Below are 25,733 nucleotides of genomic sequence, written 5' to 3'. Positions count from 1 at the left end.
CTGTCTGAGCACATCTGAAGCACTGGACAAGACCTGCTCCCCCTCCTCGAAGGATGACTGACCTTGCAGCAAATGCTTAGTGTGAGGGAAGGGCGGTGGCTCCAGGGGAGAGCTCTGCTTTGCACGCAGAAGAAGGAGAGTTTGGATTTATATCCCCTGCTTTCTCCTGTAAGGAGATTTAAAGGGGCTTACAAACTCCTTTCCCTACCCGCCCCCCCCCCCCCCCGGTACAACAAACACCTTGTGAGGTGGGTGGGGCTGAGAGAGCTCTGAAGAACTGTGACTAGCCCAAGGTCACCCAGCTGACATGTGTTGGAGTGCACAAGCTAATCTGGTTCACCAGATAAGCCTCCACAGCTCAAGTGGCAGAGCGGGGAATCAAACCCGATTCTCCAGTTTAGAGTACACCTGCTCTTAACTGGATCTACACCACACTGGATCTCCGGTTCCTGGTTCGATCCTCAGCATCACCAGTTGAAAGGACAACACAGTCAGGGATATAAAAGATATTTCTACAGTTTGAAACTAGTTCCCCTCAAAGAAATAACAGCTTCAAAAAGTGGACTCTGTGGAATCACCTTCATGCAGAATCACAACCATCATCTGGTCATGGCCCACCCACCCAACAGGGACGGTGAGGGAAGGGGAGAGGGGAAGGGAACCGATCATCTGGTTGAGGCCCACCCACCCTGGGGGGAAGGGGTAGGGGGCCTGTCCTCAATAGCCCTGCTCAGGTCTTGCAAACTCAAACATTCAGCATTATGACTCTTCCTTGCCAGCTGATGTTGCCCTGCAAAGACCCCTCCCCTGTCGCCCTCTTGTGCGACAGAATATCAGAGCCCTTTCCCCACCGTGCCTCCACTCCCTTCCTCTAGCAGCTGCTGGGTCTGTGCCCTGCCGTGCTCAAAAGACCTTCGGATGTGGCCCTCAATACACCCACCATCACTACCCCGTTGACAATGGTGGGATCCAAACATTTTAATAACAGGTTCCGATGGTGGTGGGATTCAAACAGTGGCGCCGCCGCACACGCGCCCCTCCAGTCCCTATTGGGCAGGGAGGTTGCTTGAGTAACCCCTTCTTGGCACTCAGAAAAAATTAGTAACCACATCCAGAGAAGTGGTGAGAACTGGTTGGATCCCACCTCTGCCCGTTGACCATTTATTCTAGGCACTTTCTTCTTGGATAATCTCTGCCGGCCAGTTCGCGCCTGTCAAATGTACGTTCAGATTGATTCTTCATTAAAGTCAAATGGAACAGATGCAGAATATTTCGTCGGGGTAAGAGGTAGTCTCACAACATGGGTTAGGGGGTAGTGCGGGGGGGGGTTATTGCTTTGCAGTGGTGGTGCTTGTTCTGGCTGGTGATACACATAAGCAATGGTGTCTACAGAAAACGGAGCCCGGGGCAAGAACTGATGTTGCGCACGCGTGCACGCACACACACCCTGAGCATCCAGCATCTATCTGTTTAATAACTTTCCAGGTGCCTTGGACGGGGGCTTTCCCCCCTGTGGTGCATTTTTTCGGCTGGGGCAACGCCTCACCTGGCTCCGGCCCTCCTGAAGCCCACCCACCAGTCTCTCTCCTCCCTCCCGTCGCCCCTTCCCCTTTCCAAACACAAGGCATTCCTTTGTATCCCTTCCCATTGCAGAGGCAGAAAAGGAGAGTGAGGGTGCAGAGGAGGCGGGAGGGTGGGATCCCTGCTACTGCTGCCGCAAACCTCCCCCCCCCCCCCCCCCGAGCTTGCTAGAATTTGATCCCAAAAGCCACCGGTATATTTTCAGCTAGTGAAGCGGGCTGCATTTCTCCCTCCTTTTGTGCACCCCGCGTGACTAACTTGCCAGGAGCCCAGGGACCTTTGACCCATATGTCCCCCTGGGCAGTACACCCCTGCAAACAAACTTTTGAAAGGGGCACGAGGGGTCCCTCGGGGGCATGGACTCCTCCTCCTCTGGGATCGTATTTCCAACACTGAGAATGTTGCTTGTAACAAATAATCACTGGTACTGATATGGCACTTTTGGACTACATTCTGTCCACAACAGTCGTGCAAGGCAGGCCAGTGGGAAAGGGCTGTGGCTCAGGGGCAGAGTCTCTGCTGGGAATACAGAAGGCCCAAGTTCCGTCCCTGGCATCCCCAGCTGAAAGGTCCAGATAGTAAGAGATGTGAAAGTCCTCAGGCCCTGGAGAGCCTGCCCATCGGAGTAGACAAGGTTGACCCTGACGGATCAAGGGTCTGTCTCAGTATAAGGAAAGTTCATGGGTATGCAGTGGAGTAGTGGTTAAGAGCAGGTGCACTCTAATCTGGAGAACCAGGTTTGATTCCCAGCTCTACCACTTGAGCTGTGGAGGCTTATTGGGGGAACCAGATTAGCTTGTGCACTCCAACACACGTCAGCTGGGCAGCGGTGGGATTCAGCTAATTTAACAACTGGTTGTTTACAAGCACCATTTTAACAACCGGTTCTGCCAAAGTGGTGCGAAACTGCTGAATCCCACCACTGCACCTGGGTGACCTTGGGCTAGTCACAGTTCTTCGGTGCTCTCAGCCCCACCCACCTCACAGGGTGCTTGTTGTGGGGGGTGGGATGGAAAGGAGATCGTAAGCCCCTTTGAGTCTCCTTACGGGAGAAAAAGGGGGGATATAAATCCAAACTCTTCTTCAGGGGCGTACTGCCCAGGGGAACATATGGGGTCTAACGTCCCCAGGCTGTGGCCATTTAGAAGAGGAGAAGAAGAAGCGTTTGGATTTATATCCCCCCTTTCTCTCCTGCAGGAAACTCAAAGGGGCTGACAATCTCCTTGCTCTTGCTCCCTCACAACAAACACCCTGTGAGGTGGGTGGGGCTGAGAGAGCTCCGAGAAGCTGTGACTAGCCCAAGGTCACCCAGCTGGTGTGTGTTGGAGTGTACAGGCTAATCTGAATTCCCCAGAGAAGCCTCCACAGCTCAGGCGGCAGAGCTGGGAATCAAACCCAGTTCCTCCAGATTAGATACACAAGCTCTGAACCTCCTACGCCACTGCTGCTAGTCACGTGGGGGGGGGGACTAGGGCAGAAAATTACCCCATACACCCCTCCTGCTCCCACCTGGGCCACACACTTGACTTCAAGATCTGGTGTAAAAAAACCACATTGTTTGGTTGTGGTAAAGGAGGGCGTCTGCCCATACAGGGGTGTGTGTGTGTGGAAAACTCAAGATTTTGCAACGGGCTACACTGCTTTCCTGCATGACACTGCAAAGCAGTGGAGGAAACAACATACCCCAGTCCACAGCGGATAACATCCAGGCACAAACAGTGATATATGATGGTTGTCTTGGTTAAAGGGAAACTGCTACGCAGTGACTTTCCTACGTATCCTATGAACTGTTCAAGTCAAACCTAAATGCCAAACTGGACATTACATCTGCAAAGAGTTGGGTTGGTATCTTCCCTGCTCCCCCCCCCCCGCCCCCCAAAACTTAACTCTGTTCTTATCACGCAGACTGGGAACTTGCACTCCCAAGCATGTTGGACCCCAGTTTGAACATAGCCGGGGGAAAGGAGGAGCATCAGCCTCCCCCTCGACCCGGATATCCTTGTGGGGAAGCACTTTCGTCACACTGGAGCCTCACAGAGGGGCAAGCGTCCCCCCCCCCCCCCCCGGTAGCCATCTCAGTTCATGGAAACGGTGCAGAGGAATGGCTGAAGTCCCTCCTCTCCTTGGGCTGTACTTCTGATCCAAATTGAGGGCTGGGATGCTTGGGAACATTAGTCCCCTCACCTCTGTCAGTGAAAGGGAGAAAGTCAGGTTGGGAGAACCCTGACCCAAATTGTGGCGGATCTAATTTCTTGCTCTGGGGGTCCCCAGCCTTTTTGAGCCTGCAGGCACCTTTGCAATTCTGATACAGAGTGATCGTTGCAGCCACAAATTGGCTATTACAAAATGGTGGGCACAGGAGGCGGAGCCAGCTGCAAAATAGCTGCCACAGCTCCCCTGCGCAGTGAAGATTCTTGTTCTGTGGTGGAAGCTGCTGCGAAAACAACATTTTAAAATGTAACAATTAAAAATCTGCAGGGTCAATCCAAACTCCAATGGCCAATCAGAAGCCTTCTTGACAAACGACCCACCTGCCCTCACCAGGGGCGTAGCTGTGTAAAACGGTGCTCGGGGCTTACGTTGAGTACTGTCCCCCTCACAGCTGTCCCCACCCTCAAACTCCCCATGGAGTTCAGGTCAAGGGAGCAGTTGAACACCGGCCAGTGGAGCTCACCCAATTTCTAAAAACCTTTGATGGACACCTTAGTTTTCCCGCTATTTTATTTACCCTAGCATGGCCTTTAAACAAAGACACCAGTCACTCACTCTACAACAGCGGTTCTCAACCCATGGGTCACAACCCCTTTGGGGGTCGAAAGACCCTTTCACAGGGGTCGCCAATGGTCTTAGGAACCGAGACACAAATAATTTTATGCTTGGGGGCCACCACAACATGAGGAACTGTATTAAAGGGTCGCAGCATTAGGAAGGTTGAGAACCACTGCTCTAGGGTGAGAGCAGAATCCAGAGGGGAAAAGACCATACTTGCAAGTCATATGGATCCATTTTAATGGTCCACAGTAGCAGAGCTTTAGCGAGGGGAACTGTGCCCCCCGGCACACCCTGGCATGCCCCCGCCTCAGCGTGCTCCTGATGCATCACGCACTCCTTCTCCCCCTTGGCGCTATGCCACTGCACAATAGGAATCACGGGTGGTTTCTGCACGGGCTGAAAGCAATGGCTTCAGCCCAGTAAAACACCATTTTGGCGGGGACCCTTTGCTCAGGTGCCGCTGCCAAATTGATGCAGCAGTGCTCTGTGCCCGCCAAAATGGTGTTTTCGAAACTCACTTGGGGAGCGAGTTTTCCTGCAACGCCGGCTTCCATCCGCTGCCATGTGAACGGCATCGGGTGGAAGCCGGCGTTTTCCCTCCCCAGCCCCATTGCCTCCTTACCTTCTGCTGGCAGCCGTCACTCTGTCGTTACTCTGAGGAGGGAAGGGGACATGCCCCCTGGCCTCCGGTGCTTCAGCCATCGCTCTGGCCATGGGGGTGTGTCCCCTTCCCTCCTCAGAGCGACAGCAGAGCGACGGCTGCCAGCAGAAGGTAAGGAGGCGTTTGGGGCCGGGGAGTGGAACACGCGGCTATGCGGAGCTTGTTCCAACAGCTGTGCATTCCATGGGGCCATTTGTGCGAACGGCCCCAGAGCCTGCAACGGCATGATTAATGCCGATGCAGGCTCTCTCCCTTGGCTGTGCAGAAACAGCCCTGGTTATCCAGAAAAAGGAGTCAGAAAATTGGAATTGCAATAGGTAAGGGTGGATTCTGTACAGGGCAAATACAACGGGTGTAGGACGCAATGCAAATCGTTTTTTGGGGGGGACTTCGCACACGTCCTGCCCCCAAAACGAGTCTGCCCCATTTTATTTACCTCAACCCAGGATTTTTGAAAATCGCTAAATCAGTGATCCTTTTGTAAATTCCCGGATTGGGGCCGATTCCACATGAACTGCCAGGCAGGAGGCGCTTTTATTTCCCTCCCTTCCACTGCGCCGTCCACAGTCATGGAGAATCAAAATGGCAATCAGAAATATATAGCAATCAGAAATATATAGCAATCAGAAATATATAGCAAGAACCCCAAAGGAAGCACAACAACTTTTGGATAAACTGGGTCTTTTCTTGGAAGCTTCAGAACCTCAGACACACAGTGATGATGATGATGATGATGATGATGATGATGATGATGAAGAAGAAGAAGAAGAAGAAGAAGAAGAAGAAGAAGAAGAAGAAGAAGAAGAAGAAGAAGAAGAAGAAGAAGAAGAAGAAGAAGAAGAAGAAGGCAACGACAACGACATGCAGGATCAAGCTGCAACCTCACAAGATACCAGGTGTTCGAAGCATCAAAGAAAGATAACATAAGTCAAGACTTCTTCAAAAATACTTTAAATGGCTATATAACATTTCACTCTTTATACTAATAGATTTTAACTGAATAATAACTAACTGAAATAACCCTCGTCTGTAGTTTTTAGAATATACTAAAACAGTAATCTGTTCTAATATTGTTTAGTCTAACAACTTAGATCTGGGCGAAATTCCCAGAAAATTTGTTTTTGAATAACATCATCTAGTTTCAACACTGCTTAGGTAAACATTTAAAATGGGCGAAAAGCCCAGACAGAAGATTCTATTCTGATGGGGGGGAAACACATTGTAAAGCTGCACTTTGTTTGATATGTATTCACTTAGAAGTTTCTTTTTATTTTAATGCTGTAAAAGTTTTTCAAATTGAAATGATTGTCATTAACATATAAAATTGACTAAGAATATATGCCGGGAGGGGGGAGGGAAGATCGCAGAGGCCGAATTTCCAAGATGTGGGAGGGAGGAATCTCTCCTCAGAACATCTGGAAAGGGGGAGAAGGGGGAAAATGAGGGGGGAAATGAATGAAAGTGTAACAGCAGCAGGCCCGAAAATAGTAGACAAAAAATATTGTTTATGGCAGGGGATCCAAAAAATTGTATCTCTAAATATTAACGGATTGAATTCCAATTTCAAAAGATTTAAACTAGCCAAACTAGTTAAGAAAGAAAACTGGGATTTGGTTTGCATCCAAGAAACGCACAAAAGAAAGAGAGACATTGCTCCTTTAATAAAGTTACCGGGCTGGAAAACTTTATGTGAATCTAGAGCAGAGGGAAAGAGGAACGGTGTTGCTATTTTGGTGAAAAATAACATAAACATACAAGTACAGAAAATACTGAAGGATCAAAATGGGAGATGGATTTTGGTACAAGGTTTGCTTAATGAGTTACAAATAACATTAATGAATTTATATGTACCTAACAAGAAGCAAAAGAGTTTCTTACAAAAACAATTCAACAGAGTACAACGGGAATATAGAGGGGAAACATTAATAATGGGAAATTGTAATATGGATTTGAGAACTTACAAGGGGTTTAAGCAATGGAATATAACTAACATGTATGAGGAGACGGGAAAACCACAACAACCAACCTTTTACTCTAACGGACATAAAAAATTTACATACATAGACTATATTTTGACAAAAAATATGGAGTCTATGCAATGTGTAGAGATCCAGACACATAAAGAGTGGATTTCAGACCATGCCCCAGTGGTAGCTACATTCAGACTGGCAAAAGAGGACAAACAGTATAGATGGAGATATGATAATATTATAATGAAGAATGAAAAAGATAGGAAGGTACTACAAGAAGGGATGAAAAATTATTTCCTAGAAAATAGAGACACTGTCTCGGATGAGATGTTATGGGATGCCTCGAAGGCAGTAATGAGAGGGTATTGCATAGAAATACAAAAAAGACAGAAGAAGGTATTAAACAAGGAAAGACAACAATTAGTGGAAAAAATCAGAGAGTATAGAGACAGATTACAGAACAGATATAATATTATAGATTATAATGAATTAAAATTATTAAATGAACAATTGGAGGAATTGGATCAGTCAGATTTATGGAAAAAAGATACCTGGGTTAAAAATCAATTCCAAAGAACCAATATAAAGTCAATGAAACAATTAGCCAATTATTTAAAGAAAAAGAAAGAAAAACAAAGAGTTAAATCAATAATAAGTGAAAATAATGAAAGAATAACTGGAAATATAAGAATTAGACAAAGGTTTGCACAGTTTTACCAATATTTATTTAAAAGAATAGATACAGAAACAATAGAAGAAATACATAAAAAGATTTAACACAGGAGGAGAAACAAAGTATTGAGAAAGATATAACACAAGAAGAAATAGGTTCAGCAATAAAAGAATGAAAGAACAACAAGTCTCCCGGTTTAGATGGATTTACAGCAGAGTATTATAAAGAAATGGCAGAAATCTTAATACCTGAATTACAAAGATTATATAATAAGATATTAAAAGGACCGAAAACACCGGAAACATGGAGAGAAACAGAAAAATTACTATATTAAAACCAGGATGCAATCCAGAACAGGTTGGATCTTATAGACCCATACGTTTATTAAACCAGGATTACAAAATATTTACTAAAATATTGTCGAACAGAATAAAGAAAATATTACCAAAAATAATTGGACAAGATCAATATGGATTTGTGAAGAATAGAGATATTAGCTATCCAATAAGAAATGTTTTGGATGTGATGGAACATGGAAAGGATAAAAAATATGCCATAATAAAGTTTAGTTTCTAACATTCAGTCTCTGACCAGACAGTTTGGCAATGCAGATACCTCCTCGGTCATTGCAGAGGTGAAAACTGCAGATCACTGCTACAAGTCCCCTGCTAAAATGCTGGATATTCTTGAGACGCAGCCACAATGCCCTGAGCGGGGCTCACAAGTACTCGTGACTGTCTGTCATCCATTTGCCAATTGCCCCCTTTTCTGAAATGTCTGATAAGCATTTCCTGCACCAGCTTTTCCACCTTCATCCATAGATCCAGGGGCATCTAGAAAAACTGACTTTTGAAGAACATGCTGTGCTAGGGGGGTTGCTGGCAAAGCCAAAGACTAGTGGATGCTCAAGATCACAGAACAGCAATTCTTAAACAACGGGCATGAGATCAGGAGGTAACTCATCCTTGTCACCTGCAAAGGTAGCAGCCCATGCAAGCTGACTTTTTCAGTTTCAACCCCAAGAATGATTGGTCTTTTGGTTGCCTGCAACTCAACTGTCAGGGTTGTAGAACCAATCACCCATCCACCAACAGAACTGAAGCAAAGCAGAGTGGCACGTTAAATGATGCAAAAAACATCACGGTAGGATCCTACTTGTGACATGCTAAACACAGCTCCTTGTAATTTATCCAAGACCCTTATGAATCATTTACTCCAGTGCAACTCTATTGCCTGTGTCAAAATGTCCTCCTGAATAATTCAGTCTTACATAGTTTGCAGAAAGCCCGGAGGATGGGAGCGTTCCTCACCCCACCAGGCAGGCCATGCCACAAGGTGAGAGTCACAACGGAGAAGGTCCACCTTGGGGCAGTTATTGATTTTGCCCCCTGGCAGGTGGGCACTTGCAGGAGAAGGCCCTGCTCTGCTGAGCAATGTTTTCACAGCAGCACCCAAAGGAGAGGCCGTCTGGCAGCTACGGGGATGCAAGACCGTGAAGGGCTTTGTATTTGATGTATTTGATTTCCCCAACAGGGGAAACTAATACTACCACCAGTTCATGATAACGACAAAACAGAGGGACCATACAACAGAGGCAGTTTGAGTTCTCATCAGTGGGGACAGCTGGGGTATATGGATAGATTCCTCCCCATATCCTTTAATAGGCATTTCCTAATTGAATCCTGGGAACTGTAGTTTTGAGGCACCCCCCACTGGCCGGCCTGCCCAACATCCTTCATATTGTTACCCCTGTTTGCCAGGTAACAATAAGTGATTTCAGCTCAGCAACTTAATGAGGCGCAGGAAGCAGGCATTCTTCAAAGCAAAAGGATTTTATTGCAAGTGGTGGTCACAGCTCGGTCAGGAGAGAATCGTGCTCTTGCAACGCAGTGCAAGAACTTTTATTCCCAAACTTCAAAGCGGGCAAAGGGGCAGGGAATTGGGAGGTGAGGGGGCAAGTCCCTCACCCAAACACCAATCAAAATAAACAACACGAAAACAAGATACATTTACAACTTCTGAAAGAGATTACAAATCTCGCTGTCAAGCGTCTTCCCGCGAGATCTCGCAATGGGGCTGAACGGAAAGCAGATAATGTCCATTCATAAAATCCAGGTGGGCTCGTTGTCCTACCCAGCTATCTCTGCTATCAGATGGTTATACCTTTCAGTAATGCCCTGAGGCTCCCGCCTCCCGCTGCTGTAACAAAGAAAAGTTCAAACTGTCCAATGGTGGTCCCTGCAAGTCTCCTAACAGCTGGGGACCTTTGGGTGCTGGCAACAGATCTGATTTGCAAGTCCAAAGAGGGTCTTTGTCTTTGTCAAAGGGTCGGGTGGGCATTGGTCTAAGCTGCATTCCAGAGCCAATGTTCTTGTCCCTTAATATCAAACCTTTCTGGCCACTGCTTTGGCCATCAGACACAAATTTCAAAAATAACATTTCTAAACTTAAACGTTAGGGAAACCATAAAGGGATAAACACATATACTTATAGGCAAGACATTCCTAACCCTAACAATAACAAAACCTTAAACTTAACTGGAGAACCTAGTCAAACTAAAATCCTAAACAGCGGGCACATCATAAATTCAACTAAAGAGGGGCTTTTATTACATCCTAGAATGGCATAAACAAGAGGGAAACCATATATCATTGGCACAGTTCATATGTTTGCAACCTTTGCAAGTTTTATGAAGGCTTCTGAGACACACAAGTCTCTGCATCCTAGCATGGAGCCAGTGTAATCAGGCAACCTGACTCAGGAAAATGTTTTGTTTATTTTCCTGGCGGTAACATAAGGGCATGACAATCTTTGCAGTTTTATTATCAATTCCTTTCCTAATTATTCCCAGCATAGAGTTTGCCTTTTTCACAGCTGCCATGCATTGAGTTGACAATCCCATGGAACTATCAACTAAGACGCCCAAATCCCTTTCCTGGTCTGTGACTGATAGCACTGACCCCTGTAGCGTGTATGTGAAGTTTGGATTTTTTGCCCCTATGTGCATCACTTTACATTTTGCTACATTTGAACTGCATTTGCCATTTCTTAGCCCACTCACCTAATTTATCAAGGTCCGCTTGGAGCTCTTCGCAATCCTTTGCGGTTCTCACCACCCTACATAATTTGGTATCATCCGCAAACTTGGTCACCACACTACCCACCCCTACTTCCAGGTAATTTATGAATAGGTTAAAGAGCACTGGTCCCAAAACATATCCTTGGGGGACACCACTCCCTACATCTTTCCATTGTGAGACCTTCCCATTTACACCCACCCTTTGCTTCCTGTTTCTCAACCAGTTTTTAATCCATAGGAGGACTTCCCCTCTTATTCCCCTCTACCCACAGCCAGCCCACCTAGTCTTACCCCCAAGTCCCTTGCACTGCCAGCCCCACTGCAAATAGTGTCAGTCCTGGTTAGTTCTTGGTTGGGAGACCACTATGGAGGTCTAGGCAGATTGCTGCGGTTTGAGGTTTGGGGTTTTTATTTTGGCACTGGAGATCAAATCTCATCCCACAGGGCAATAGCATCTATTGCACAGATGTGTGGTCCATCACATAAAGGACTGCAAAGTCACTTTGCTCTCAGCAACTGAGTTCTTCAGGCTGTCAAGTTCGACAATGTTTGAATCCATCATATTTTTCCCTTCTCGAATCATTGGAGAATAATTTTCAAGTGGCCAAGTGGTAGGTACTAATGAGCAAAACAAGAGCCTACACCATCCCAGGAGGTCTAACTTGTCTTGACCAACCTGCCCTGTCACCTGCAGAGGTTTGCTGAATCAAGGACGTAGGTAAGGGAGGGGTTCTTGGGTTCAACCCCCCCATTCATGTCCGAAGCTCCGCCCCTCATTTGTGGGGTTTTTTGTATTTTTAAGTGTTTTTTAGGTTTTTGGCTTGCAAGGGGCGCGGGTTTTATGCTAGCAACACCAAAATTTCAGGGATTTGTTAGGTGACTCTCCTGATGATACCACCCAGGTTTGGTGAGGTTTGGTTCAGGTGGTCCAAAGTTATGGACTCCCAAAGGGGGTACCCCATCCTCCATTGTTTCCAATGGGAGCTATTAGGAGATGGGGGCTACACCTTTGAGGGTCCATAACTTTCGACCCCCTTAACCAAACTTCACCAAACCTGGGTGTTATCATCAAGAGAGTCTCCTAAAGATACTCTGAAACTTTGGTGATGCTAGCTTACCAATTGCACCCCTGACAGCAGGCACCCCCTCAAACTTCCCCATATTCTCCTTTTAAATTCATTCCTTTCTTCCCTTTACATGAAAGTCCCAAGTTCAATCCCCAGTATCTCCAGTTAAAAAAATTCTAAGCAGTAGGTGATGAAAAAGACCTCTGACCAAAACCCTGGACAGCCAATGCCAATCTAAGGAGACAGGATCTCGTCTGACTCAGTAAAAGGCAGTTTAAGAACATAAGAACATAAGAACGAGCCTGCTGGATCAGACCAGAGTCCATCTAGTCCAGCTCTCTGCTACTCGCAGTGGCCCACCAGGTGCCTTTGGGAGCTCACGTGCAGGATGGGAAAGCAATGGCAAGTTTCATGTGTGTTCATTTTGACTCTTATGGAAGAAATGGCTTCAAGAGGAATGTCCTTGGAACAGGGTAATGCTGGGAAACTCCCCAGGGCTGAACTGGACCGCCAGCTCCTTAACGCTGCCCTGAATCACCACTCCGCAACTTGAGCTTGCAATTTTAGTGTGAGTAGATCACACTCTCTATACTATGCCTGCTGCAGACATTTTAAAGCTATCCAGGTGAGTGGCCGTCACCACCTCCTGCAGCAGCATATTCCAAACACCCATCACACGTTGCGTGAAGAAGTGTTTCCTTTTATTAGTCCTAATCCCCCCTCCCACCCCAGCATTTTCAATGGATGCCCCCTTACAGTTGAGAAGAGTGGGGTATAAATCCAAAACCCTCCTCTTCTTGTCCCTGGCACTGCAAGATATGGGCCCAGGGCTCCACCATCCAGGCTTCTGATATTCAAGTAGACGGGCTCAAGTGCAGAAGGTTGGGAGAAGAAAGAGCACCAATTCCATCTTACGGATGGATCGTCCCTGAGGAAGTTACAGCACCAGGCAACAAAACCGGGCTGGTTTGCGCCAAAAAGACCAGATGGCTCCTCCAAGGCTCCAGCCAAGCCCTGCTCCTTAGTCCCGAGGAACAGCCACAAATGCGTGACTAGTCAAACAGCACCGCAAGCTTTTCCGGAGGTGCCAGTTTCCTGAAGAATGGACCTCCGTGGGGAATGAGAGTCCCGCACTCACTCACGGGATCAGGGTCGGGCTGGGACAGATGCTCTCCCGGTCCCCTTCGTGGCTCTCTGGGTTCCTCAGAAGATGAAATCCCACTTCTCCTTTCTTCAAGTCAGCTCCTGCAGCTCCTCTCGGCTGGGCATGAAATGCTTCTCGTAACCGGAAAATACCACCCGGGGAGGGTTGGCCGTTTGTGGCGGGGCTGGTTCAGTGATCTCAAGGACGTCCGGCTCCTCTGGGGGCTCGGGCGGGGCCTGAGAGGAGGAGTCCTGCAAGAAACACAGCGCAGTGGCACAGAAGCCTGGTAGAGTCCCGGAAATGGGGCCCGCCCATCAGAAACCCTCATGAAGCTGCCTTGGTAGGGTAGTGGTTAAAAGGGGCAGACTCTGTATTAGGGAACCAGGTTTGCTTCCCGGCTCCTCCCCGTGCTGCCTGCTGGGTGACCTTGGGCCAGTCACAGTTCTCTCAGAACTCTCTCAGCCCCCCTGCCACATAAGCTGTCTGTTAGAGGGACATGTTTTGGGTGCCATGTTGCTAGGGTTACTGCCTGGAGTTCTGCCGCAATTGCAGGGAAAGGGGAAAAGGGAGGGGGGAAGGGGCCCGGCATCAGGTCAAGGCCCACCCACCTGGGAAGAGGGGGGAGGGAGGGGGAGGGAGGGGGAGGGAGGGGGAGGGGGAAGGGGCCCAGCATCAGGTCAAGGCCCACCCACCTGGGAAGAGGGGGGAGGGAGGGGGAGGGGCCCAGCATCTGGTCAAGGCCCACCCACACTGGGGGGAGGGGAAGGAGGGGCTCGGCATTTGATCAAGGCTCACCCACCCAGGATAGGGGGAGGGGCCCGGCATCTGGTCAAGGTCCACCCACCCAGGGAGAGGGGGGAAGGGGTAGGGAGGTGGAGGGGGGAAGGGGCCCATCATGTGGTTGTGGCCCTCCCACACTGGGGAGGGAGGTGGAGGGGGCTCGACATTTGGTCAAGGCCCACCCACTCTAAGGAGAGGATTAAGGAGGGGGAGAGGGGGAGGGGCCTGACATCTGGTCATGGCCCACCCACCAGAGGAAGGGGAGGGGGGCTGGCCCCTGGTCATGCCCCCCCACCCTGGGGAGGAGGGAAGGGAGGTGGAGGGAGGGAGGGAGGTGCTCTGAGATTCCTTAAAGATGGGGGAAAGCAGGGTATAAAAACCAGCGCGTCCTCTTCTTTTTCATCAAGGTCAGCCTTGCCCGCTCAGACCGGCAGCCTCTCCCCAAGATCTCAGGGCAAGGCTTTTCCCCTCACTAACCAAGATGAAGTTTGAGAATCTTGGTAGGAAGTTTATGTTTGCCTGTTTCGTGGGACTAACACTTAAGAAGGGGTTTGTTGGAATTTTTGCAAGCATCTGTTGCAACTCAGACATGAACGCAGAGGTGGGATCCAGCAGGTTCTCACCAGTTCCCGAGAGTGGGTTACTAATTATTTGTGTGTGCCGAGAGGGGGTGACTAATTGGGTCCGCTTTTCCATGCCTCCCCGAGAGGCCTCCTGCCTTTGAACGTGAAGGTTCCATCTAGCACCATTCGCGACTGATAATGTAACTCCCTGAACTGGGTTAATCCCTTCCAGGTCCTGCAATTACATGGATTCTCTCCCACAGCCTTTCACGTTGCCTTCTTTTTATCTCTCACCAGCCTCTATCAAAAGAACCTGTGTGTTTTCACCAGTGCTGTGTTCAGTTTTCCTTTGTATGAGAGTTGGGGCATTTTCTGTAATGTGAGGATGATTTAGAAATGACCTGGTGCAAAAAAAATTGGGGGGTCGTGGTGGGGTGGCTGCCCATTGGGGGGGACATCCAACTCAGGTTTTGCCCAGGGCTCAGGTTTGCCTAAGTACGCCTCTGCCCCCTTTGCTGAGGGGGGGGCTGGCGAGGGAACCTGTTACTAAAAATTTTGGATCCCACCACTGCATGAAAGGGTTAATTGTGTGCATGCAAACTAGTTACTGAGGTCACCGTTTTATGGCCAGTCTATTGATTAAGCTATCGGTCAGTTAGTCCGACATTGGTAACATGCCTGTGGTCCCGTAGCCAGAAGTTGTAAAGTTAAGTCTGTTTCTTTGTTAGAGCGGTTGGCATCACAATGTGACCACGAGGTACTTGTCAGGACTGCAACTCCCAGCATGCACCGGCACCCAACTTTTTCCAAAAAGAGCGGGAAAACAAACTGAGAAGCTACATTTCCACCGGAGCTTCAGAACCAATGAAAGGCCAGGAACTGGGGGGAGGGGAAAAGTTGATTGGTTGCTGCCTGTTTTTGTAAATAGAATAAATACTGGAACTGAGGACAAGAATCCTCAGTTCCAGCACCCTGTAGCTAGGGCGACATAGTTCTATAAAGTTCGTTCCTTTTTTAAGGCCCCTTCCGCACATGCAGAATAATGCACTTTCAATCCACTTTCAATGCACTTTGCAGCTGGATTTTACTGTGCAGAATAGCAAAATCCACTTGCAAACAATTGTGAAAGTGGATTGAAAGTGCATTATTCTGCATGTGCAAAAGGGACTTAAGCCGACTTTGTTTGAGTGTGTTCAGCCTTACAGTAGTAAGGTGTAACTAAGTGTAGTGCTACAGAAAGAATTTCTTATTTTTTTCCATGTAACCTTCCCTAATAGTTAGTAAAATTCATTTATATAAAAAAAGGCAACTGTGTATTGGTCTCTTTTATGCTACTCTGCTAATATACATTGCAATTTTGCATAACAGGGACAGAGGTTGCGCCACCGAGCCACGGGCCTCCCCCACAGCAGGGCAGGGAATCCACGTCTTGCCATTTCTGGGAGGAGGAGGAAGGGGGATTTTCACTTTGAGAGAAGTGGCCAGTTATGTGCTAACCCTAACATTTACTTCAGCACTGAAAAAAAAAGAAGGTAAGTCTCATGTGAGGGTACTGAAGGAAATGTCAGGGCTCTTTATGTTATACCAGTCTTTTCTGGGAGGTTTGAAGGTTTGGGCAAAAACACACTTATTCACATTTAATTTAAATTCTTTTATCTGTCCATCGCTGAGCACTTTGAGGATCTGTCAGCAGCAAGTGGATCTACCAAGTCTTTCCAGACATTCCACCCCACAATTTTTTTTTACATATTTACTTCAGGAGCAGCAGTGGCGTAGGAGGTTAAGAGCTCGTGTATCTAATCTGGAGGAACCGGGTTTGATTCCCAGCTCTGCCGCCTGAGCTGTGGAGGCTTCTCTGGGGAATTCAGATTAGCCTGTGCACTCCCACACACCCCCCAGCTGGGTGACCTTGGGCTAGTCACAGCTTCTCGGAGCTCTCTCAGCCCCACCTACCTCACAGGGTGTTTGTTGTGAGGGGGGAAGGGCAAGGAGATTGTAAGCCCCTTTGAGTCTCCTGCAGGAGAGAAAGGGGGGGATATAAATCCAAACTCTTCTTCTTCTTCATTTATACTCCACTTTCCTCCCCAATGGAGGCCTCAGGTGGCTTAGACCAGTGTGGTGTGGCGGTTAAGAGCAGATGGATTCTAATGTGGTTTGGTTCCCCACTCCTCCACCTGAGTGGCGGAGGCTTATCTGGTGAACCCAGGTGAGTTTCCGCACTCCTACATTCCTGCTGGGTGACCTTGGGCCAGTCACAGTTCTCTCAGAGCTCTCTCAGCCCCACCTACCTCACCAGGTGTCTGTTGTGGGGAGAGGAAGGGAAAGGAGCTTGTAAGCCACTTTGAGTCTCCTTACAGGAGAGAAAGGTGGGGTATAAATCCAAACTCTTGTTCTTCTTATATCATTTTCGTCCACTTTATCTTCACAATAACCCTGTGAGGAAGGTGAGGCCACAAGTGGCGTTTCTGCAGCAGACCGGAGGGGAGTGGCTCTGAAGCTGGGTCTCCCTAGTCTTACCACCAGAATCCAACAGAATTGGTCCCTACCTGAGCGAGTGCAGCCCTCTGGTCCTCCATCCTCACGAAAACTGTACTGCGCCCCGGATCCGGAACACTTTCCCAGCACCACAAGGGCAGGACTTTGTGGCAAAGGCCGAGGAACCTGCAGAGCGGAGAAGAGAGGGGCAATCGGTGCACAGGGCGAGGCCCAGCCACCCCAGGTGCTGGGCAAGGCATCACAGGACAAATCCATGCCCCCCCCCACCCCCACCCCCAGGTCCACTCAACCTCTCCCTCGCCAAACACCCCTTTGTGATGTAACACCTACCATCTACGCCTGATGATCACGACAACAATGGCAACAATAAGCAGGAATCCCACGCTCAAGAGGACCACCAAGGAGATCTGCCAACGGGCGCCTGCAAAAGATTCCAGACAGGCCACTAGGCTGACCCTCAGCAAGCAGGGACTGTACCATTTCTCCCCACAGCCCACATCTTTATCTACAAGCCAGTTCCTAACGCCTCGACATAATTAGGAAACAGATCCCAGGACTGAGCTATCCCAGTGGTGGCGAACCTATGGCACGGGTGCCAGAAGCGGCACTCAGAGCCCTCTCTATGGGCACGCACAGAGTGCCCCCCACACACATCTAGGCTGGCCTGGGCCGCTGGGCTCGATTATTAGCATTAAACCCAAGACCTAGTTTTGGGGAAGCAGTGTAGGCAACCCTGTTAAGTGCTGTTAAACCCCACTGATTTTCATGCGAAGAACTGAAGCGCGATCCTTTACCTGGGAGTAAGCTCGGTTGCTGGCAATGGGGCTTGCTTCGGAGTAAACCCTCCTAGGGTCGTGATTCACCCATTGGAAGAGTTGCACGGTTGCTTCAAAGCAAAGCCACCGACTACCACCAAGCTTACTCCCGAGTAACACATGCCTCGGAGCCCACTGTTTTTTCTAAACCAAAACCTCAGTATTCAGGTTAAATTGCCGTGTTGGCACTTTGCAATAAATAAGTGGGTTTTGGGTTGCAATTTGGGCACTCGGTCTCGAAAAGGTTCGCCATCACTGGGCTATCCAGATTGGAGAGGGGAATTTGATTAGGAATGTGCCTCAGTTATACCTTTAGCTGGAATGGGCTTAGTTGTTTTTTTGTACAGTTTTCTGTGGGAGGGAACCTTAGTTAGCCCCTGTCCCTTTCAGAAGCCCTCTAGAGGCAAAGCGCCATAGCAGTGATGGCAAACCTTTTCGAGTGCCCAAACTGCAACCCAAAACCCACTTATGTATCGCAAAGTGCCAACGCAGCAACTTAACCAGAATACTGAGGTTTTAGTTTAGAAAAAGCGGTTGGCTCCAAGGCGTGCGTTACTCGGGAGTAAGCTTGGTGGTGGTTGGTGGTTTTGCTTTGAAGCAACCATGCAACTCTTCCAACGGGTGAATCACGACCCTAGGAGGGTTTACTCCGAAGCAAGCCCCATTGCCAGTAACCGAGCTTACTCCCAGGAAAAGGATCACGCTTTAGTTCTTTGCATGAAAATCAGTGGGGTTTAACAGCGCTTAACAGGGTTGCCTACACTGCTTCCTCAAAACTCGGCCTTAGGTTTAATTCTAATAATCGAGCCCAGCGGCCCAGGCCAGCCTAGATGTGTGTGTGGGGGGGTGCGACTCTGTTTGCGCGTGCCCCCAGAGAGGGCTCTGAGTGCCACCTCTGGCACCTGTGCCATAGGTTCGCCACCACTGCGCTATAGCATTCTTATTGGTTAGCACTAGCAGTTCCTGTTTTACAGTTTTGTTTTTAGTTCAGGTGTCTGGGAAAGGCTGCAGACAGCAATCTCTCAGACTTTTAAGGTGTAAAAGATCTGTGATATTTTAAGCAATCCAGTTTCAACAGAGGTCGATTCCCCACTTCAAAAGTGAAAGTAGAGGCCCCCCCTGCTCCGTGTTCAGCGCACGGTTTCAAAAAGGTGTACTTCCAACCAGGATCCGAAATGCCACGCGCTGAGGAGTGGGAGGAGCGGCAGAATCGGGGTGACTGCGTTGTCGCTGAGTTGTCGCTGCTGGTGTAGTGGGGAGTGCTGCAGGACCCCGGGGTATTTGCTGAGAATCCATGAATTGCAGTACCTGAAAGGGACTAACCCAGTTCAGGGAGTTACATTATTAGTCGCAATTGCTATATGGAACCTTCAAAGGCAGGATGCCTCTCGGGGAGGCGAGGGCGTGGAGACGGAAAAGAGGACCCAATTAGTAACCCCCTCTCGGCACACACAAATAATTAGTAACCCACTCTCGGGAACTGGTGAAAACCTGCTGGATCCCACCTCTGCGCTCATCTAATGGTGGGTGGGGAATCGACCAGAATTACAAGGAAACAGAGTCCAAGTAGAGGACACCGGGAGATCTCAGAAGAAGCAACCAGCACAGACTTCCTGAGAAGCAGTTAAGGAAAGAGTTGATGTCTGCAAGTTCTTCAAACCATTTCCAGCTTTGCAAATAATCTTTATTTAGTTAGACTTCATGGGAGGAGTCAGAGTCCTAAGCTTTCATTATTATTAAACCTTTTTTGAACTGTTGCTTATTTGTCTGTGGATCTTGTACTCTGTTCTGGTCAAGTGCCAGGCACCTGATTTTCAGTTTGCTTGGGGAACAGAACAGTACCTGCTGATTCCTTTTCTGAAACTCACCAAGTATTTTTAGAAAGTGCGCAGACCAGGTGGGGCTTTTGGCCAGCAAGGCCTCTGGTTGGCCACTGGAGATCTGGTTTGGGTGGGCAGATTTTTAACAACCTTGCTTTGACAGCAGCAGCCTCCAAAATGCGTGACTGAAGGTAAGCTGTGCCCACTTCGCTGTGTCAGAATCCCAAAGGCGGCTGCAGGTTGGGGAGCCTGGCATTCAGGTGCGAAAGAAACAGAGCCATCCAGAGCAGGATGGACCCCCCAACAGCTACCTCCGCCAGTGACAGGAAATAGCCCACCCCCTCCCACACAGCACTGGTGGCAGTTCTTTCTGCTGGAGACACTTGTTCTTTGACCCCAAAGCCAGAGCTCATCCCAAGGCGGAAACTGATCTCAGCCACACTCTCTGCCACGCCATGCTCAGATCTTATGTACAGTTCTGGGCACCACAATTCAAGAAGGACAATGACAAGCTGGAGAGTGTCCAGAGGAGGGCAACCAAAATGGCAAAAGGTCTGGAGTCCTGGCCCTACGAGGAGAGATTTAGGGAGCTGGGGATGTTTAGTCTGGAGAAGCGAAGGTTAAGGGGGGACATGATAGCCATGTTTAAATATCTGAAGGGATGCCATGTGGAAGAGGGAGCAAGCTTGTTTTCTGCTGCCTCAGAGACTAGGACACGGAGTCATAGATTCAAGGTGACGGAAAAGAGATTCCACCTACCGTAAACATCAGGAAGAACTTCCTGACCGTCACGGCTGTTCGACAGTGGAATGCACTGCCTCAGAGAGTGGTGGAATCTCCTTCTTTGGAGGTTTTTAGACAGCAAATGGATGAACATGTATCAGGAGTGCTTTGATTGTGTGTTCCTGCATGGCAGGGGGTTATACTTGATGGCCCTTGAGGGTTTCTTCCAACTCTATGATTCAGGAAGTGCCCCCCTCCCCCACAAATCCTTTCCATAAGTGTCTCTCCAATTTGCATTTTCAGCAAATGCAATTTCAGGAACATTTGTTTTGCCAAGATAATGTGCGAATCTTCCCTGAATTCAAATGACTGCATCTAAGCAGGCATCCACGTCCGAAGTGGCTGGTGGGGGGGTGGATTCCTTACTGTTCAAGCACGTGCTTGTAGATGAAGCCAGGGGGAAAGATGAAAAGGAAAACCCGAAGTGGTCTTGCTTTGTTGGGAGATTATTACTGCAAATATTTGTGCCCTACCCCCATTGTGGACAGGAAAGGTCAGCCCTGCAGGGAGCAAACATCTGGATCTCATAAAAAGGGATGTAGTCTGTTTTGACAACACCCATTCTGCAGGCGCTCAGAAGGAGCTGGGTCTAAGCCGCGTGAGTGATGGGTAAGCATGAAAACTCTCAGGACCCCTCCTTACCGGGAGTGTGGAATTTGTGAACGGGGCTGGCGGGGCCTTCCCCGGCAGAGGTGGAGCCAGTCATCCAGAGTTCGTACGAAGTCCCAGGATCCAGGCCCTCGAGAGCATAGCTCCTTTCTTTAGCAGCAACTGCAATTAGGAAATTAGATGCATTAGCATTTCCTGAGGGCTCTCTTGGTCCACCCTTGGAACCTTGGCTAGAAGGAACCCACCTTTCTCTCCTGTAAGGAGACTCAAGGTGGCTTACAAGCTCCTGTCCCTTCCTCTCCCCACAACAGGCACAACAGAGGCTGAGAGAGTTCCAAAGAACTGTGCCTGGCCCAAGGTCACCCAGCAGGAATGTAGGAGTGCAAAAACACATCTAGTTCACCAGATAAGCCTCTGCCACTCACGCAGAGGAGTGTGGAATCAAACCCAGTTCTCCAGAGTAGAATCCACCTTAACCACTACACCGCAGGTGAAGCAGAGCAGCTACCTCACAGATACCAGCTTTTTGATACAACAGCTGTGCACTGACATACCTGAACCCCTGAGCGCAATCCACCCGGCACTTCTTCAGAATGGGCCCCCCACTGATACAAATGATGAAGACGAAGCATTTGGATTTATGACCCGCCTTCGTAAGGAGACTCAAAGCTGCTTACAAACTCCTTTTCCCTTCCTCTCTCCGCAACAGACACCTTGTGAGGCAGGTGGGGCTGAGAGAGTTCCAAAGAACTGTGACTGGCCCAAGGTCACCCAGCAAGTTTCACGTGGGGGAGCGGGGAAACAAATCCAGTTCACCAGATAACAGTCCACGCACGTGGAGGAGTGGGGATTCGAACCCGGTTCTCCAGATTAGAGTCTACCTGCTTTTAACCACTACACCATGCTGGCTATACCCTGAGCAGGTGATCGGTCTTCTTTACTGTGTCCAGATTTGTGTCTTCCAAGAGTTGGCAACACAGCCTACACATGCAGACCCAAATGCAGGAACTCCAACCACACTTCAAAATATTTTCTCTCTTGGGGCCGACAGGCACACTCGTTCTCACCACCTGACCTGACCAGCTCTCTGCTGTGATCCAAAGCAACTGTAAGCTGGAACAAATCGAGGCCAGCCCCCTTGTGCCAACGGAGGGCCATCAGCAAATCAGTCCATACGGCCTCTAAACCACCACGCCTCACAAGCAAAAAGTCTAGACCCTGCAGAAAAGATCGCTATGGAGAAAATAGTTCCATGTGACTCAATGGAGCGGTCCCTTCTCCATGGGGCGGGTAGTGCTTCTATTGGAAGAATGCTGCAATTCCAGAGAAGAAGAAGAGTTGGATTTATATCCCTTCTTTCTCTCCTGTAAGGAGACTCAAAGGGGCTCACAATCTCCTTTCCCTTCCCCCCTCACAACAAACACCCTGTGAGGTAGGTGGGGCTGAGAGAGCTCCGAAGAACTGTGACTAGCCCAAGGTCACTCAGCTGGTATGTGTTGGAGCGCACAAGCTAATCTGGTTCACCAGATAAGCCTCCGCAGCTCAAGTGGCAGAGTGGGGAATCAAACCTGGTTCTCCAGATTAGAGTGCACCTGCTCTTAACCACTACACCACACTGCTCTTAACCACTACACCACGCTGACTATTGATCTGTCTCACATGAACAGCCTTAAGAAACAAATGGAGGCAGGTATCTGAAGGAAGACTTTGATCCAGCCCCTCCCCCCAACTCTTGGCAATGGCCCCGGTCTGACTCACTGGGCCCGAATATTTTGGGGCCCGCTGGGGTGGGGTGCTTCAGGTAGATTGTGACGTGGGTGAGGTGCCCATTTTGATTCGCCAAGGGGATCTCCTCCCAGGAGATGAGCGAGGCGGTCGAGGAAACACTTTCGTCCTTCACTGCCTGCGGTCCAACAGACGGTGCTGGAGAGACAGAGGGATAGGCCAGCGTTACAAACCACAGCAAGGAACTTCAGCACAAAAACAGATGGATTAATTGCTGCAAAATTACTGCTGAAGAATAGGACATCCAAGGTGATCTTTTCAGAGAGCAGCCATATTGTTCTGCAGTAGACAAGCTAGATTTGTGTCCAGTAGCAGCCTAGAGACCAACCAGATTTTCTGTTAGGTCCTGGACCTGCAGACAATAAACGGACTCTGGATTCTTGATTAGTAGTGATTATTGAAAAGGCAACGAAGTACCCAGCTTGAGAAAGCCAGTTTGCCAAACTTGGCTTTTGCTAGCCCTTATCCCCAAAGATTCCCCCCGTCCCGTCTTCCCAAGGAATGTGCGAAAAGAGTTATTTTGGAGCTTGGCACCCCAAGGTCGGCAACAGGGAGAGTCACAGCCATCTGGCATGCCTGCAATCAGCGCACCCTGTTTTCCCCAGGGTCAGCCTACTTATCTACATGTGTGTGAAGCCATATAGATCAAGGAAGAGAAAATACATTTAACCTATGACAGGTTGATTACATTAATCTTGCAAGAGTTACATTGGAGTGAGAATACATTTCTATCAGCTAGATCAGTGGTGGCGAACCTATGGCATGGAATGCCCCCCCCCCCCCGGACAAACCCTGTGCTTGTAGTCCACAGAGAGGCCTGCCCCTACGGCGGCTGGAAGCTCGGCTGGCGGGACTCGGCTGCTCAGCGGGCCCGTGCCTGTGCTCCAGATGGGGGGGGGGGCAGAGGTGGCAGAGATGCTAGAGAGATGCAGAGCAGCGCATGTGGGACTTGCTGGAGGCTACAGCAGGCTGGCCTCTGCTCGAGGGGGTCATTCAGGTTAAATTGCCGCATTGGCACTTTGCAATAAATAAATGGGTTTTGGGTTGCCATTTGGGCACTCGGTCTTGAAAAGGCTCGCCATCGCTGAGCTAGATGTCAGTTCCTGACGTTTTCAGAGTACAAGTTTTTGGTAACTGAAGCCCCTGAAATTTGACAAAGGGATTTTGACTACCGTAAGCTTGTCGGGTTCTAAGGACGCGGTGCCGGGGATATCCAGTGGATTTCCAAGATAGCTTTCTTTCCCAAAGTACAATGTGGGAATGCAACAGTTGCATTGAACCAGGACATGCTTCCTGGAGTGCGCACATTGCTTTGCTAATGTTCCAAGGCAGAATTCGAAGGGTGTTCCTCTGCTTAGGACTGTGCAGCACCCTGTCAGATTCCCAATGATGGAAACAAAGTCCTTTATTCAGCATCTTGCGAACAGTGTGAGAAAGCCAGAACTGACTTTTCCCCGCGCAAACTGTCCGTGATATCATTGAGAATTAGTTTGGAGAGGAGGCGGCTGAGGGGGGATATGATTGAAGTCTATAAAATTATGCCTGGGGTAGAAAATGTTGACAGAGAGAAATTTTTCTCTCTTTCTCACAATACTAGAACCAGGGAGCATCCATTGAAAATGCTGGGGGGAAGAATTAGGACTCATAAAAGGAAACACTTCTTCACACAACGTGTGATGGGTGTTTGGGATATGCTGCCACAGGAGGTGGTGATGGCCACTCACCTGGATAGCTTCAAAAGGGGCTTGGACAGATTTATGGAGAAGTTAATTTATGGCTACCAATCTTGATCCTCTTTGATTTGAGGTTGCAAATGCCTTAGCAGACCGGGTGCTCAAGAGCAGCAGCAGCAGAAGGCCATTGCGTTCACATCCTTCATGTGAGCTCCCAAAGGCACCTGGTGGGCCACTGCGAGTAGCAGAGAGCTGGACTAGATGGACTTTGGTCTGATCCAGCTGGCTTGTTCTTATGTTCTTATGTCCTTATGAGGGTGCACCCCCGCCATGTGAACTAAAAGCACAAATGTGCAGACAGTGAGAGATAAAATGCAAGGCTGACTCTGCCTTGACCCACACCTGCTGGAGGAAAAGAGCAGAAACACACGACATCATGTCCAACTAAAATCCCTTCCCCCCAAGCCCTAAAGATGCAAGCGGCCCCAGCATCCTGACACACCCATCCTAAGGACCCAAGGAAAGGGCATTAGTTGTGCTGAATAACCAGGCTGGTATTCACAATGTTGAGGTTTGTGGGCAAGAGACGTCCTCTCAGCATCAGTTTTAGAGGGCTGCTTTATGGCTTTACCATCCCACGAAAGATTACACCCATGTGTAAACAACCAGTCACATTCTGTTACGCTGTGAACTAGATGCCCTTTTGAGGAATTCCTGTCTTGATACACACTTTAAGAACATCCCCTCATCAACTAGCCCCAGAGAACAGCGGATGTAGCAAAAAAATTACTGCAAGCCATGCAACTCTGTTCTCTTATGAACCCAATTAGTAAAATTTTATTTTCTTATAACTATGCTAATAAAAGGTTGATTGATTGATTGATTGATTGATTGATTCATTGGTTGGTTGATTGATTGATTGATTGATTGACATTCAGACGCAGTTTGCCATTGCCTGTCTCCGAGGAACCACCCTGGACTTCCTTGAGAGTCCCATCCAAGTAGTAACTAGGGCCAACCTGGCTTAGCATTTGAGATCTGACAAGATTGGGTCCTCCAGGGCCATCCAAAGTCAAGGAAAGAGACAAACACGTTTGCTTTTGCCTGCCTCTATGTAGCAACTGCGGGTTTCTTTGGTATTCTCCCATCCAAGCACCAATCAGGGCAAACCCTGCTTAACCCCCCAGACCTGAACAGATTAATCCATCAGGGCCATTCAAAGGCAAGGCAAGAGATGAACAGGGGTGCTTTTGCCAATGCTTGCCTCTGCAATCAGCCTGTGCTGCAGGCAGGCAGGAGCTCGGGTGTGGCTGGGTGAGCCAGAGTCAAGGCGGGCAGCATGTGAGGCGTGGTCAACTGGCCCGGAGTCAGGGCAGGCTGCAGGCAAATGTGTAGTCAAAACCAGTCTGGCGTCAGGGCAGGCACAGGAGTGACGAAGGCAGGGCAGACAGCAGGCTCAGGC

The 25,733-nt window shown here is 48.9% G+C and overlaps 1 protein-coding gene across 4 annotated transcripts in view; it reads right to left on the bottom strand.

Moving 5' to 3' along the window:
• Nucleotides 1–12,554: 12,554 nt before the first annotated feature.
• The window catches only part of IL27RA (interleukin 27 receptor subunit alpha), a 43,363-nt gene continuing 30,184 nt past the window's right edge, over nt 12,555–25,733 (bottom strand). For all 4 annotated transcript variants that reach the window (XM_048492269.1, XM_048492268.1, XM_048492270.1 and 1 more), the window contains 5 exons: nt 22,572–22,736; nt 20,847–20,975; nt 17,117–17,207; nt 16,837–16,951; nt 12,555–13,198 (listed from right to left, as the gene is read on the bottom strand). In XM_048492269.1, the coding sequence (XP_048348226.1) occupies nt 13,037–13,198; nt 16,837–16,951; nt 17,117–17,207; nt 20,847–20,975; nt 22,572–22,736 (662 nt within the window). In that variant the 3' untranslated portion in view covers nt 12,555–13,036. The remainder of the gene's footprint in view (nt 13,199–16,836; nt 16,952–17,116; nt 17,208–20,846; nt 20,976–22,571; nt 22,737–25,733) is intronic.

This window comes from Sphaerodactylus townsendi, linkage group LG03 (assembly GCF_021028975.2).
Source record: "Sphaerodactylus townsendi isolate TG3544 linkage group LG03, MPM_Stown_v2.3, whole genome shotgun sequence".
NCBI classification, from domain to species: domain Eukaryota; kingdom Metazoa; phylum Chordata; class Lepidosauria; order Squamata; family Sphaerodactylidae; genus Sphaerodactylus; species Sphaerodactylus townsendi.
The sequence above is the reverse complement of the archived record's forward strand: the minus strand, read 5'-3'. Positions and strand labels throughout refer to the sequence as shown.